The sequence below is a fragment of the Notamacropus eugenii genome, chromosome 3 (genome assembly GCF_028372415.1).
Source record: "Notamacropus eugenii isolate mMacEug1 chromosome 3, mMacEug1.pri_v2, whole genome shotgun sequence".
Taxonomy (NCBI): domain Eukaryota; kingdom Metazoa; phylum Chordata; class Mammalia; order Diprotodontia; family Macropodidae; genus Notamacropus; species Notamacropus eugenii.
In genome coordinates, this window is record NC_092874.1 from 382566657 (window position 1) to 382581877 (window position 15221).

The 15221-nt window shown below is 36.3% G+C and overlaps 1 protein-coding gene across 1 annotated transcript in view; it reads left to right on the forward strand.

Annotated features, from left to right (window-relative positions):
* Positions 1 to 1622: 1622 nt before the first annotated feature.
* The window catches only part of LOC140497112 (cytochrome P450 3A12-like), a 36452-nt gene continuing 22853 nt past the window's right edge, over positions 1623 to 15221 (forward strand). The window contains exons 1-3 of the mRNA XM_072597675.1: positions 1623 to 1806; positions 4286 to 4379; positions 6086 to 6138. Coding sequence (XP_072453776.1) covers positions 1736 to 1806; positions 4286 to 4379; positions 6086 to 6138 — 218 coding nt within the window. The 5' untranslated portion in view covers positions 1623 to 1735. The remainder of the gene's footprint in view (positions 1807 to 4285; positions 4380 to 6085; positions 6139 to 15221) is intronic.

Consider the following 15221-nt stretch of genomic DNA (forward strand, 5'->3'; position numbering starts at 1 on the left):
TAGCAGAGACAGTTTAGGAAGGTATGCTGTCTTCAAATGCTACAAGTATTGTCACATTGAAGAGGGATTCGACTTGATTCACATGGCGGCAGAGAACAGAACCAGGACCAATCATGACAGTGAAATAGATATTTGCTTATTGGGACTGGAAAATTTTTGAGGATTAGACCTATCCAGAATTGTAGTAGGGTTGCTTCAAGAAGTAGAAGGTTTGCTTTCTTTGGAGGTCTTCAGAGAAAGACTAAGTGATGCAGTGGATAGAGTGGCAGGTCTGGAGCAAGAAGGACCTAAGTTCAAATCCAGCCTTAGACATTTACTAGCTGTGTGACTCTGGGCAAGTTACTTCACCTTGTTTACTTCAATCCCTCTGTTGTAAAATGGGTTGGAGAAGGAAATGACAAACAACTCCAGGATCCTTGCCAAGAAAACCTGAAATGGGGTCCTGAAGGGTCAGACATGACTGAAATAACTCAACAACTAACAAGAGAAAGGCTGGATCAGCATTTGCTTGGTCTGCTGCAAACAAAATATTTGTTCATGTATTTGCTTAGTAAGATGGCCTTTCAGGTCCCTTTCAACTCTGAAATCATGATTGTGATTTAGGGAAGAGGATAAACAGATTTTATTTTCTTATCAGTAGTTGGAAGCTAGCAGTTAATTAGTACCTGAGGCTTCTTATTTATCTTGTGATGATATCTCTAACCCTGGTCAATACCTGGAGTTTGGTCACATTGTGAAGCTTCCCTAGAGATTTCCATCCATATATGTTTCTCTGTAGATGACTGGAGAACAGATGGTGGGCATTTCCCCCTCCTCCCAACATGTCAGGGGTTCACATGATATAGTTATGTATATATATATATATATATATATATATATACATACTTATATGTATATACATACATATATATATATCCTCATTAGCAGAGTGCAATCTCAGTAATAACTGACATTTATATAGCATTTAAAGTTTGAAAGCCCTTTGTAGACATTAATTCTTTTGAATTTCACAAGAAACCTCTTAGGAATATCTTATACATATTATTTTTCCCATATCTAAGAGGATAAAGTCAAGGCAGAAAGATGATGCATCCAGAGCTTGAAGAAACCTTTGCATTCTCTGAGTGTCTCATTGTTGATGTTAGGGTCTGTGATGTAAAGCAAATTTCTCATATCATAAAGGACATATTTGGTGGATCTTACTTTCAAAGATATGCCTAATGAATCTGAGTTCACCTCTTTCTTATGGTTCTATGACTCATGACTCTCCTATAATCAAACTTGATTGTCACAGGCAGAATTTTCATCTTTGTATCCTATGGACTAAATGCAATATCTGGCACATATAGGTACTTAATAAATGCTTGTTGATTACTTCATTTGTACTTTAGACCTCCATAAAACTTTAACTCCATTCTGATTTTGTCACCCCTATTTCTGATAAGGATTAAAGATTTTATATCTTTGCTATTATGTTTTTAAAGTGGGTGAGGTTAATTATTGTTTTTTGGACTTGACTGACCATCACAGAATTCCATGTACTTTTTCCCCCAGGTGGATCATAATTTCATTGGCTCTTCCTTTAACTCCACCCTTTATTTTACAGCCTATATATTCCTTTCAGAATTTGTTGGGGGAATTACAAGATCACCTGAAGTTGAGGCCTTAAGAACAAAGGTTCAAACAGAGAAAAGGGAGAGAGATCAAAATAAAGAGCTGACTAGGGAGTGTGACAATGAACATCATCCCAAGCTTAAGTGCTGGAACCTGGGCACTTCTTGTTCTCTTCTTGACCCTCCTGTTTCTGTGAGTATCAACCTTATTTTTTCCTCCTATAGTTTATCAAGAGATTAGACCCAGCTGCCTTGTGACTCTCACAGGACATTTCACAAGGACTAGTTTCTAGTTTTTCGTACTCTTTGTATAATGTATTTGTATAATGTATGTTATTTAGGATTTTTATAACTGAAAATGCTGACTTTCTTTGTTTATATAAATCAATCAACATAGTTTGCTAAAAAACTACCAAGGGAAAGCTATGAACTCCGATCAATGGCTCTGCAGTCTTGACCCAAAAGAGTAAAAATATTGGGCAATAAGGAAAGACTTTATAGTAATGAGATGTTTGCGTTGCACTTGGGGATGAGTTAGGATGCAACATCCATCAGAACATCCCATCATCCAGGTGGGGTCATAGATGAGGTCACAATCAATAGAGATCTTGGATGTGATTTTTGTAATGATTTAATGATCTTCCAGGAGAAAAGTAACAGAAAAGAGAAAAATATACTGGGGAAGAAAGTAAAAGGAATGAGGGGTACATATCCCAGAATTGGAGGTATAAATAGAAATCCAAATAATTGAGGAAGGATGGGGCAAGGGTATGACTTGAATGTCACTTTCAACTGAATGTGAAGCCAAATAAGCAGAACCAAAAGAATAATTAATATTCTAGTATTTTAAGAAACAATCAGTTTTGAAAATCTTAAGAACTCTGATCTTCATAATAATTAACTGTGAGTCCAAAGGGCTGAGAATTTAGAATTCTGTACATCTTGTAATGGAGGTGATGGGCTAACTATGCAGAGGGAGACCTGCATTTTGGGGTACAGAAAATGTGAGGATGTATTTTGCACAATTTGTTATAGAGGTTTTGTTTTACTTTTTCTTTTCACTGTGTGTGTGTATGTGTGTGTGTGTGTGTGTGTGTGTGTGTGTGTGAAGAGGATGGAAGGAGATTAAAGCATTGCCTGTAAATATCAAATTATTATTTTTGTCAAAAAAAGTGAAGCTAGAGCCTAGGAAGATATTGACTGGCAGTGGTTTGAGGACTAGTGTTTAATGTAAAGATGAAAAATAAGATCATGAAAAATACAATATGAAAACAAAAGAAATTATAAGACCTGGTCATATAAAGAAATTTCAGAATCCTTGACCATAGAAGTAGAATATTTGGGGTAATAATGTCAAGGGTGTTATTATCCTTTCATGTGACTGATGGGAAATGAAGAAATAGGAAATTGGAGTTGAGAATAAGAAACAGAGGCCAGGGGATTGGGGGGATGAACTGAATATTGATGCTACTTGGCATAAGGGCAGGGTTAGATTGCAGAGGAAGAGTGAGCTAGAGGCTGAAGAGCTTGTGAAGAGAGCTGTAATGCAATGTATAACTGCCTCCAGAATTGGATTGGATAAGATATATATGGAAGGAATGGAACTCAAATTAGGACAAGATGCTAATTGGTAACAGAGGAAGGATCTAGGAGTGGTAATAAGGAGCAAGGAAGAAATATACTGAGTCCTACACTAGCATGAGTATATGTGAGGGCAAAGAACCCAGGAGATGAAGGAAAATATGTAGATAATAGAATGCAGAGCCAGAGGACATAAAGGAAGAGGTAGGCAGAGCTGGATTGCTACCTGAGTGGGACAGGACTATGGTGTGAAGTGATAAGAGAATGGGAAATTGAGACAAGGAAAATGGGTGATTTTTGCTTCTTCATCAGAGAATTCTGTACCAAATGGAAGAGTAAGCAGTAGGAGTATGCTAGTCATAGCAAAAAGTCATTTTTCTTTCTAGTCTCAAGGAGGGGAGCGATATTAGGAATGGTTTAAGTAGCTTTTCCTGCTATATAAGGTCCTAACAGTAAGAGCCATAGTATCTAATTAAGTCTTTGGTGTTGGGATGGGTCCTTAAGGTGAGTGAAATATTGAAAACTGTATTGTTGTGTCTGGTGTTCTGGTTCTCAAGATGAGTGGTCTGGAGTCTGAGGCACCAGTGCTGGGTTGGGTCGTGGAGAGGAGGGCTTCATGTCTGAGGCTTATGTTCTGAGCTGCTTTGGTTGTATGTAAGGTGAATTGACCTTGGACAGAGTAAAGTCTAGTAAGAGAAACTTGATACTAGTTATAGTACAATAGAGTTCAGCCGCAGTAATGATGGAATAAATCCAGGGGAGGGGTATATTCTAGCAGCAATGCTAAAGATGGTTTACTCGAGGCTTTCCAAACTTGGCTACACCTAATGTGTAGTTTCAGGCTTTACTGATTCTTGGGTTGGATTTCAAGGAATTTCAGCTAGGTTGTATAAAATCTCAGGATATTTGTGGGAGCCATGAAGTATCTTTGGAAGTGCTCCCTTGGCATCTGGATCTGAGTGAACCAAGTCTTACCTCAGGGTTACCTTTATGCTTCCTTCTCTTTTGATTACTGACAAGTGGACTGAACCATTTATGTCTTTGGCTTTGCCTTGACTCTAATGTCTTTGTATTTTTCCTCCACTTTGCAGATATGGAACCTGGACACACAAGGTCTTTAAGGACCTGGGAATTCCGGGACCAGCACCTCTTCCTTTCTTTGGCACTGCTCTTGCTTATTACAAAGTGAGTTTCTATAAGTTTTCCTTTACTTTCTTTGAACTATGGAAAGAGTGTTTGCTCTTGGCTCAGATAACTTTGGTACAAATACCAGCTCTGATGCTTATTACCTATGTGACTTTGGGAAATTAATCATTCTCTTTTCACCTCAATTTCCTTATCTATCAAAGGAGAGATCCAGAATCTTCTGATTCCCTGTATGACTTCAGATTTCCCAAAGAAAAATTACAGTGCACTTGTCTTTCAGTGTTATAAGACAGAGTGTGTTCAGGTTGTCTTTTCATTGGACAAAGGGATTCATTAACAATTCTTAGATGCTAAATGTTTTACACTATATTCTGCCTGAGTGATTGTCAGGGTTATTAATACTCTCTGGTAGATTTAGCCATTGATTAAAAGGTAATTTCCTTTTGAGCCCTGTGACCCAGTGCTTTAGGGCATAACAAGTTGATCTGTGATCTAACTGGCAAAAGAATTCCCAGGTGAGGTAACAACTATTACCACCTGACTTTTCCCATAACTTTTAGTCTTAGAGAGTTTCCTAGAGTATTGATTAATTACCTTGCTCAGGGTCATCCCACCAGCATGTGTGAGAGGCAAAACTTGAACCCAGAAATTCTTTGTCTTGAGGCCAGTTTTGAAAGATCTCTATAACTTTCCACTGACTACTTCAGAACATTTATCTCCTGAAGTGGAAGCGTAGGTAGGACAGACTGCAGGTGAAGCTTTAGATCAGAAGCTTGTGTCATGTACTCCAAAGAACTCAAATTCAAAGACAGGAATTGATCTCTCAGTGCCTGAGCTAGGGAAATCTTTAATATTTTGTGTGCTTTAGTTTATTAACATCTCATTAGGGTGTTGTGAGAATCAAATGAGACACATTGACTCATCAAATGGACATGAAATAGCTTTAGAAAGTGTAAGACTGAACATTAAAAGGGATTTGTCAAAGAATTTCATCATCATAATTATATTAACAATAATCTTTTAATGACATCTATAATCATTTACTTTGAGTGATAGTCATTAAATCAAAGGTTCTTAACATGGGAAATATAAATTTTTGGATAAGTATTTTTCGAAAAATTGGTTTCTTTTGTAACGCTATGTGCTCTATGCATTTTAAAACATTTGGAGATTGTGTTCATAGGCTTTTCTAGACCACTAAAAGGTCTATGAAATTAAACTGCAAAGAACGCTAGGGGAAATTCAAAGATTGAAAAAAAATCAGTTAGGTGACCTAAAGGAGCCTATTATCCAGTACAGAGAATGACACATATTGAGATAATAGCAATATAAATGAGAATATAGTGAGAGTGTAAGTGCATAGAGAGTATCAATCCATTTGATTAAGTGCCTAGAAGGTTCTAGGTACTAGGTTACAAATTCAGAGAACCAAAAAATCCCTTATTTTCAAAAGGCTTTCATAGCACAGGGAAAAGTCATTTGAGTTAAAATCAAGAGAGGAAGGATCCTGGAGAAATCTTATTCTGCTGGAAAGATCGGGGATTCATGGTAGTGATCATGTTTGAGCTGGGTCAGACGTCAACAAGTAGAGATGAGGGTGGGTGAGACCTCCAGGGAAAGCAAAGAGAATAACAGCAATCGTAAGACATATTTATTTTATACTTAACTTCCTAAAATAAGACATTTTAAGCATCATTCGTCAATAAGAATTCATGCTAATATCTGATTTTAAAATATTTTTACAGGGCTTTGTAGAATTTGATCTGAATTGTTTTAAAAAATATGGGAAAATCTGGGGGTGAGTACTCTAAGTAATCTTTCCATTATACCTACACATTTCAGTGGTCAGTCACTCACAACTCCCCATACAAGCCAAACATTTATGTGAAGGTAGAGGTATTAGAGATCTCCCTAAATTCACAGAATTCTAGTTCAGGTCCATTGCATTTTAACCTGGTATGATACTACACTGGGACATGGATTCTTTATATAACCCCTTGTTTTAGTTCTATCCTTATGATAGTACAAGTGCTGAAGAAACAAGCAAACATTGCATAAAATGCCTACCATGTACAGGCCTACTGAACAATGCAAATGCAAAGACAGAACTGAAAAAGAGATCCTGCCCTGAAGAAGAGCCCATTCTATTGTATAATTCAGCATATAAAAAAGAATAGTAATGAAAAAAGATGATCCTAAAAATAATAGCATATAGGGAGAAAAGATGGTAACCAATATTTCTTTGAAAATTAATTTTACTTCAAAAGACTATTTTTCACTTTCTTTAATTTATTGTCTAAAATCTTGTTAATTCTGACCCAAGAATCTGGACCCAAGGAATTTGTGATAATTCATATTTAGTAAATATCATTCTTGGGTGAGCATGAGGAGTTAAATAATAGTGGCATTTTGAGAAACATTAGAAGTTTTGGGTGATACATAATTATATCTGTATAACTGAATCACAGAATATCACATAAATTAATCTCAATTTAATTTCCATGAGTAATCAATGATATACTAGTGAACATTAGTGTAGTACCTGTTACCCTGTCAGTCTGGACCCTTTTATTAGCTACTCCAGATTCGAGAGATTTGGGAAGAGGACCAGAATCCTCTCCAAATCTTAGCTCTTGATCACTAACACAAACGTTTAACTTTTACTAATCTGACATAGGACACGTGGTCCATAACAGGGAATATAACATTAGCAATGAAAATTAATCAGTAGCAGAACACAACCTCTATAAACTTCGAGGAAACTCTCTCATGAACATACTAAAACTCAATGAGAAGAAGAGATATTTGTTGGAATTATGCTGGGACAACCACACATTGATACACATGTGGGTGAGTGTACAGGGAGCACAAGTGAACAAGATACACACATGAACACACAGATGTGAATATATGTATGTATATGTATGTATGTATGTATGTATGCATGTTTGTGTATGTATGCATATACACATGCACATTTGTTTATTTGTTCTGGATAAGCAGTCATATTAGCACACTTGTTATATTGCCTTCATAATCATGATCATCAATCTCATCACTTTAGGTAGAAGTACCCACAATGCTTCATTCTTGAATATTTTTATTTATTTTAATCACTCCAGTTATTTCCTAGGGCCACTCCAACCCAATTTTCCTTTGCTTATAGCTTCTGTCCTTCAAAGAACCCTTATTCTATCAACTATGAACTTTCCTACACATATCTAAACTTTTCAATCAGCTTGATTTCTAATTATTTAATAATATTAATAAAAATCGAATTCCTTAGCAATAGAAATCTCACCCTCTCCTGATAATATGGTCTCCCTTAAAATGCTTTCTGCTCTGTTTCCTCCTCCCTCCCACTCCCTATTCTCAGGGTCGGAAGACAGAGAAGGCATACTCCTTAATCATTACTGTGGTTTCCAGATCATTCTTCTTTCACTATTCCCTAAATACTTTCCCTTTTATCTGCTCATCTCCAAGTAACTTTCCCAACTTTTTCAAAGACCTTAGTGCCAGTTTCACCATCTTCTCCTCTACTTACCATCTACTCTTAGCAATAAAACAATATTTCAGTTGTTAGCCTGACCATGCAAGTCCTCAACCACTAGAGTTCCAAAAGTTCTATTTCCCAACTTCAGGTAGCATTTTTCACACCTTTGAACTAAGAATCTCTCTAATACCAAAATCCAGAATTGAAATTCCACAATTTAACCACCAGTTTATATCATTTTACTTTTCCTAGTCACCACCACTAAACTTAGTAGTTCTAACTCTTATTGTACATGATGATCCTTGCACATTTTCCTGTTCTGCTTCCTCCCCTGGGGTTTTATTTTCTTCAGTGTTTGGCTTTGACCCTGTTGTTTGCTACTTTAATGCTATCCTACTTCTTCCAGTATCCCTCAAATGCTTTTCTTCCATCATCCCCAACTTCCAAACCTTCACTCTGTACTAAATCCCAATAACAGATTCTTCTCCTTCTATTACAGGAGAATGATCATTCATTGAGAAATTGGGTCAGTTTCACCCAGTTCAAATTCATGTTCCATAACTTTAGCTTGGAAAGTAGGTAGCACAGTGGACATAGTGTTAGGCCTGGAATCAGGAAGATCTGAGTTCAAATTTAGCGTCAGGCATTTAGTAACTGCGTGAACTTGAGCAACCTTGTTTGCCTCAGTTTCCTCATCTGCAAAATGAGCTGGAGAAGGAAATGGAAAGCATCTCCAGTAAATTTGCTAAGAAAACCCCAAATGATGTCATGAAGATTTGCACATAACAGAAATGGCTGAACAACAACAACATTATATTATATTTTTATTTATTTTGTTAAGCACTTTCCAATTTCGTTTTAATCTCATAACCAAGAGTTTTAAAGCTCTTTGTAGAACAACAATGAATTTGAAACCTCTGATCTACATAGCTATCTATTTATATCAAGTCCTTTTTCTCCCCCTTTTATGAGTTTTGATCCTTTTGTTTATATTTTTAAAATTAATTTATTTTTAGTTTTCAACATTCACTTCTACAACATTTTGATTTCTGAATTTTCTCCCCATCTCTCCTTTCCCTCCATCACAAGACAGAGTGCATTCTGATTACCCCTTCCCCCAATCTGCCCTCACTTCCATCACCCTCCCCACCTTTCCTTATGCCCTTCCCTTCTACTTTTCTGTAGGGCAAGATAAATTTCTATACCCTATTGCCTGTATACTTTACTTCCCTGTTGCAGGTAAATACAATTTTTGACATTCATTTTTAAAACTTTGAATTCTACATTCTCTCCCTTCCTTGCTCCCACTCTCATTGAGAAAATAAACACTTTGATGTAAGTTATACATGTGTAGACATGCAAAACCCTTCTATGAGTCAAACTGTGAAAGGCTAATCATATTTCCCTCCATCCTCTTCTACCTCCCATTTATTTTATTCTCTACTTTGACCCTATTCCCCTCTCTCTTATTCTCTTCTCTACTACTTTCCTGAAGGGTAATATAGATTTCCATATCCCTCCTTAAGTCAAATCTGATGGTAGTAAGGTTCACTTCTTTCCTCTAACCTCCCCTGTCTCTCCCTCACTGTAAAAGCTTTTTCTTGCCTCTTTCATGTGAGATAATTTACTCCAATGGACCTCTCCCTTTCTCCTTCTCCCAGTAGATTTCTTTCTCTTACCCCTTAATTTTATTTTTTTATATCATCCCTTCATATTCAACTCATCCTGTGACACTTCTTTCTTGCTCTCTCTCTCTCTCTTTCTCTCTCTCTCTCTTTCCACACACACACACACACACACACACACACACACACACATATATAAACATACATAGTTACATATGTGTGTGTATTCCCTCCAACAACTAAGAAAGATCTCATAAGTTACAAATATCATCTTTCCATATAGGAAGGTAAACAGCTCAACTTTAATAAGTCCCTTATGATTTCTCTTTCCTGTTTACTGTCTTTTTCTTTTTAAATTTTATTTAAGACTCAAATGCCAGAACACAGAGAAGAGGGAAAAAAACAAAAATATATCATAAACTTAAATATTAGAACTTAAATACAAAGTTAAAAAGAAAGAAAAAGCATACCATGTCTATAGCAGAATATAAGAGAAGATTCAAATTATGTAACAATAAATTTTCATTTCAAGAAAACTGTATGATAAATACTACTTGTTGTGATGAAAATTGTCCATCTTTTCTTTGCTTCCTTTTGAAGTCTTTTGTTTTCTGCTGTGCACTTTTTAACTGTGTTCTTTTGTCCCCTCCCCCTTCCCCACAGAAGGCTGCAATAAAGTTTAGATATTTTTCTCTATAACTAAAGATACATACATACATATACAGACATACTTTCCCAAATACATTCTACTCCTCATTCTTGTTTTTTATATTTAGGCATATTTCTTGTTCCTATGCCTCCTGACTCCTGTACTTTACTTTTACCCACTATCTTGCCTTCCTATTACTTGCCTACCCCCTTCAAGGATCCCTCCCCTATCCTCCCATTCCCATAAATCTAGACATCTTTCTATAGCCTCCTTTTACCTATTCCCTTTCCCTGCCCTCTAAAGATAACTTCCTTGTCCTCTCTCGCCTCTTCATACCCCTACCATTTTATTTATTCTGATTTTAGAAGACTTTTACAATCTTCTAAATATATATGCATTGTTCCCTCTTGAATCCATTCCCAATGAAAGTAGGTTGCCCGAAATACCAGCCCTCCTCCCCCACCTCTTTCCTCTATATTAATTCTTCCTCTTCAACATCATTTGTATAAAACAGTTGTTCTTTTTAGCTGTTCCTAAATGGTTTTGCTTTTTAAATTCTTATCCTGCTCAGGTTTTCCTCAATCTTACTTATAAGTCACCCAATTATTAATAAGAATATTAGACATACATTTTATATTTTATATATGCAAAAAATAAAAAGTAAGAAGTAAACAATCTGTCCTTATGAATCTCTTATAATCAGTCTTTGGTATGTACTTTATATTTCTCTTGGTTCTTGTATGCCAAATCTTCTATTAAGGTCAGGATTTTTTAAACCAAAGTCTTGAGAGTCTGAGAGTTTATCAAATGCCCATTTTTTTTTTCATTCAGGATAATACTTAATCTTTCAGGGTAAGGTATTTTTGGCCAGAGTCCCAATTCTTTCCCTCTTCCATATATTATGTTCCAAGACCTGCGGTCCTTTAATGTCTCTGCTGGTAGGTTTTGTGTATGTTTAATTGTGGCACCACCATATTTAAATTGTTTTAATCTTGATGCTTTTAATATTTTATCCTTGAGTTGGGGGTTTTGGAATTTGACTATGATATTCCCATGAGTTTTCCACATTGGATCTCTTAAGTGGTGATTGGTAATTTTTTTCTATTTCTACTCTTCCCCTTATTCTAATGCTTCAGGACAATTTTCTTTAATTATTTCTTGTATTATTGTGCCAAGATTCTTTTTGTTATCATAACTTTCAGTTAGTTCAATTATTTTTTATATTTTCTCTTCTCCAAATCTGTTGTTTTTCTTATATATTTTCTATTTCTCTTCTATTTCTATATTTTCTTCTATTATTCTCTTATTGTATTCTCTTCTACTTTTTCATTATTCATATTTGGTTAATTGTTTCTTGGTCACTTATAATTTCACGGATTTCACTTTGCCCAATTCCAATTTTCAAGATGTCATTTCCTTAAGATTCTGGATTTCCTTTTCTAATTAGTTGACTTTCCTTTCATAACCTTCTTGTTTTTCTTTGATTATCCTTATTTTTTCTTTAGTTTTTTCTTCTGTGTCATTTGGTTTTCAAACTCTTTTTAAAGACCTTCTAAGAATTCTTTTTGGGCAAGTGACCATTTGACATTACTCTTTGGGAGTTTCTTTACTTCAATATCCTCCTGTGAAAATGAACCCTGGTCATCTCTATTCCCACAATAGCTTTCTATGGTTGGATTCTTTCTGCTTTGGCTGTGCATTTTTTGTGGTAATATCTTAATTTTTTAATCACCTCTAGCCCTGAGTTATGGGAAACAATGCCTCTTGCCGTAGTTCTTCATTTCTCCCTTTCTGCCTGGAACCAAAGCCAAACTTCCAACCTTTTGAAAGTGCTCAAATCAAGGGGCATTCAGCCTCACTGCTTCTGCACTCACCAGGTGTGTGCTGGATCCTTCTTGTCCCTTCTTCTCTTCACAGCGCAACTGGACCTGTCTTTCCTTATCAGAAGAGGTTTCCTCAATCTTCCCAGGCTCAAATGTCCAACAACAACAGGGGTGAATGTTCCTGTGGCAGGGGTGGAGGCAGCCTCTCAAACCAAATAAACCCAGGGTTTTTAGCTTATTGTTTAAGGAACTTGTCCCTTGTCAAAATGGACCCTAGCCTGATGTGTTTACTCTTCACAGGGACCAAACCTCATGCTGCGATTTTTCTTTAGATCTTCTCAAATTGTCCTAGGAAGACTCTAGTTGTGCCCCTCTTCTTATTTATCTCCATCCACACTTTGTTTACCCAAAGGTGCTAATTTAACTCTTTGGTGGGGAAAAACCTTGAGACCTTGGAATTTTCTGACCTACTCAACCATCTTCCCAGAATCCTCTCCTTCTGTTTGCCTTTTCATGTCTCTCTTGAGTCTTGTATTTCTTTTTCTTTTTTTTTTGGAGGTGAGATGCAATTTATTTTATTTTTTTTAATTTTTAATTTTTAACACAGTTTATAATAGATAAAACAATTCAAACTTTTGGTCAGGTGATACTTCTTTTTAAAGCATTTACAATATGAAGCAAAAAAGAATTTTTTTAAAACATTAACCAACTGAGACACAAATAATATTTAAGTAGTTAACTTCACAAACTCTTGACCTAATTGTCTCCATAGTATTCCTAAGAATTAAAGGACCCTAACTTGTTGTTGTTGGTCTAAAGTCCTATGCCTAATAGCTTAATAGCTTAATTTTAGACTTAACCTCAGATGTTTCTCTACCAATAATCTATAATTGAATGTATCTGGTATTAAGCTTGCAAACCTTTTGACTATAGGAAATTGCCACCAAGAGTAGGGACATTTTAGGGATAAAATACCACACCAATTTCATGTCAATTCCAGGCAGGATTAGATTATCCACTTGCATTCAGTCAGGCTTAAGATCTGCCAGGTGTCAGTGGGAAAATTAAATCAGGAGAACCCTACCTCAATCCAGGCTGAACAGTCGCTCTCCCATTCTTCCCATGAGATCACCTTTTACAGTTCATACCAGCATCTCACCAGCTTACTGACATCATGGATTGGAGGCTCAGATCTCTTTTCTTGCTACCTATACCTGGAGTTAGACTCAAGAAAACAGTCACTTGATAGTCCCATAGTATCTAAAAAATGGCAAGTTCCAATAACCAGGTTTCAAATATGATTATAATTTTCACTTTGGCTAAGGAACATCTTTTGAGGTAAGTCTTAAGCGGCTTACATGCCTTTCTATACATGTTCTAGTTCCTGATTAAATAGCAATCATAAAGTCAAATTTACCATTAAAACCTTGACTTTTTCATCAATGCCAAATTTTACCCGAGGCTACCTTCCTCTAGGAAATTTAGACTGAAATTCTTTTTCCCAAACTAAAGATGTCATTGATTTATTCTCAGTAATTAATTCAGTCAATTGTTTTGACACTAATTGCTTTTACCTCACTTTGTAACATGTCCAATTTTTCTCCCCATCACTCCCCTCCCCCTGCTTCCTAATACCTTGCATTCTGATTACTCCTTCCCTCAATGTACCCTCCCTTCTATCACACCCCACCCTTCCCTTATCCCCATCCTCTCTCTTTTCTAGTAGGGCAAGATAAATTTCCATACCCCATTCCCTGTAGTTCTTATTTCCTGATTATATGCAATAAAAACTCTCAACATTCATTTCTAATACTTTGAATTCCAACTTCTCTCCCTCTCTCCCTCCCTCCCCAGCCCCTCTGAGAAGGGAAGCAATTCAATAATACTAAATATGTGTTCTTTTGCAAAAAACTTTCCTCATAATCATGTTGTGCAGTACTTGTTATATTGCCCTCTGTCCTATTCTATTCCCCCTTATTTCTCCCCCTACAATTGACCTTGAACTTTCTCGAAAGCGTTTATTTCTAGTGACTCCCTTCTATCATTTGCCCTCCCTTCTAACAATCCCCTCACCCCACTTGTCACCTCTTCTCCTTCTTTCCTCTGGTGTGATATAAATTTTCATATCAAATTTAGTGAACATGTTATTCCCCCCTTCAGCCAAATGTGGGGAGAGTAGCTTTATTCTCCCCCCCTCCCCTTCTCCCTTATGTCCTCTGTTGAATAAGATTTTTCTTATCTCTTTAATGAGTTATAGCCTGGCCCATTCCAATTTTCCCTTTTTCTTCCTGGAATTTTCAACCTTCACCTCTTAATTTTTTATGTTCTTTTATTTTATTTTTGTGTGGATATCATCTCTTCTGATGTAACACACTCTGTACTCAGAAGTCAAGTAACTGGCTGAGGAAATAACCAAAAAAAGGAAAAAAAAATAAGACTATAGAAGGTTACTTTCTTGGGGAACCAGTGTCTCCCTTCATCCTTTCAGATGAGGAAGAACAAGGCCTACTGTCAGAGTATTTACAGACCTTTCCCATTGGTCTTTCAGGTCTCTCTGGGACAGAAATCTCCTCCACTTTGTTGTTGTGTGGCTTCTGCTGCTCTAGAATTTGTTGAGAGTTCTTATTTATAGGTATTTTATGGACTGTGGAGTAAGAATTAAGTGTATGTGCTTCTTTCTACTCTGCCATTTTGGCTCCTCCCATCCTCGAGTCTTGTATTTCAAAGTCCAATTTTCTGTTCAGCTCTGGTCTTTTCATCAAGAATGCTTGAAAGTCCTTTTATTTTCATTGAATGCCCATTTTTTTGAAGTATTATACTCAGTTTTGCTGATTCTTGGTTTTAATCCTACCTCCTTTGACCTCTGGAATATTCCAAGCCCTCTAATCCCTTAATGTACAAGCTGCTAAATCTTGTGCTACCCTAATGGTGTTTCCACAGTACTGGAATTGTTTCTTTCTAGCTGTTTGCAATATTTTTTCCTTGACCTAGAAACTCTGGAATTTGGCTATAATATTCCTAGAAATTTTCCTTTTGGGATCTCTTTAAGGAGGTGATCAGTGGATTCTTTCAGTTTCTATTTTCCCCTCTGGTTCTAGAATATCGGGGCAGTTTTCCATTTCTTTTTTTAAAAATTATTTTATTTGTTTTCAATGTTCTACAATCAATTCCATATAACTTAGATTTCTCCCTGTCCCTCCCACTCCTTTGCCCCTCCCTCCCTCTCTGAGATGGCATACAATTTTATGTAGGTACTACACATATATTCCTATTAAATACATTTTGACCTTA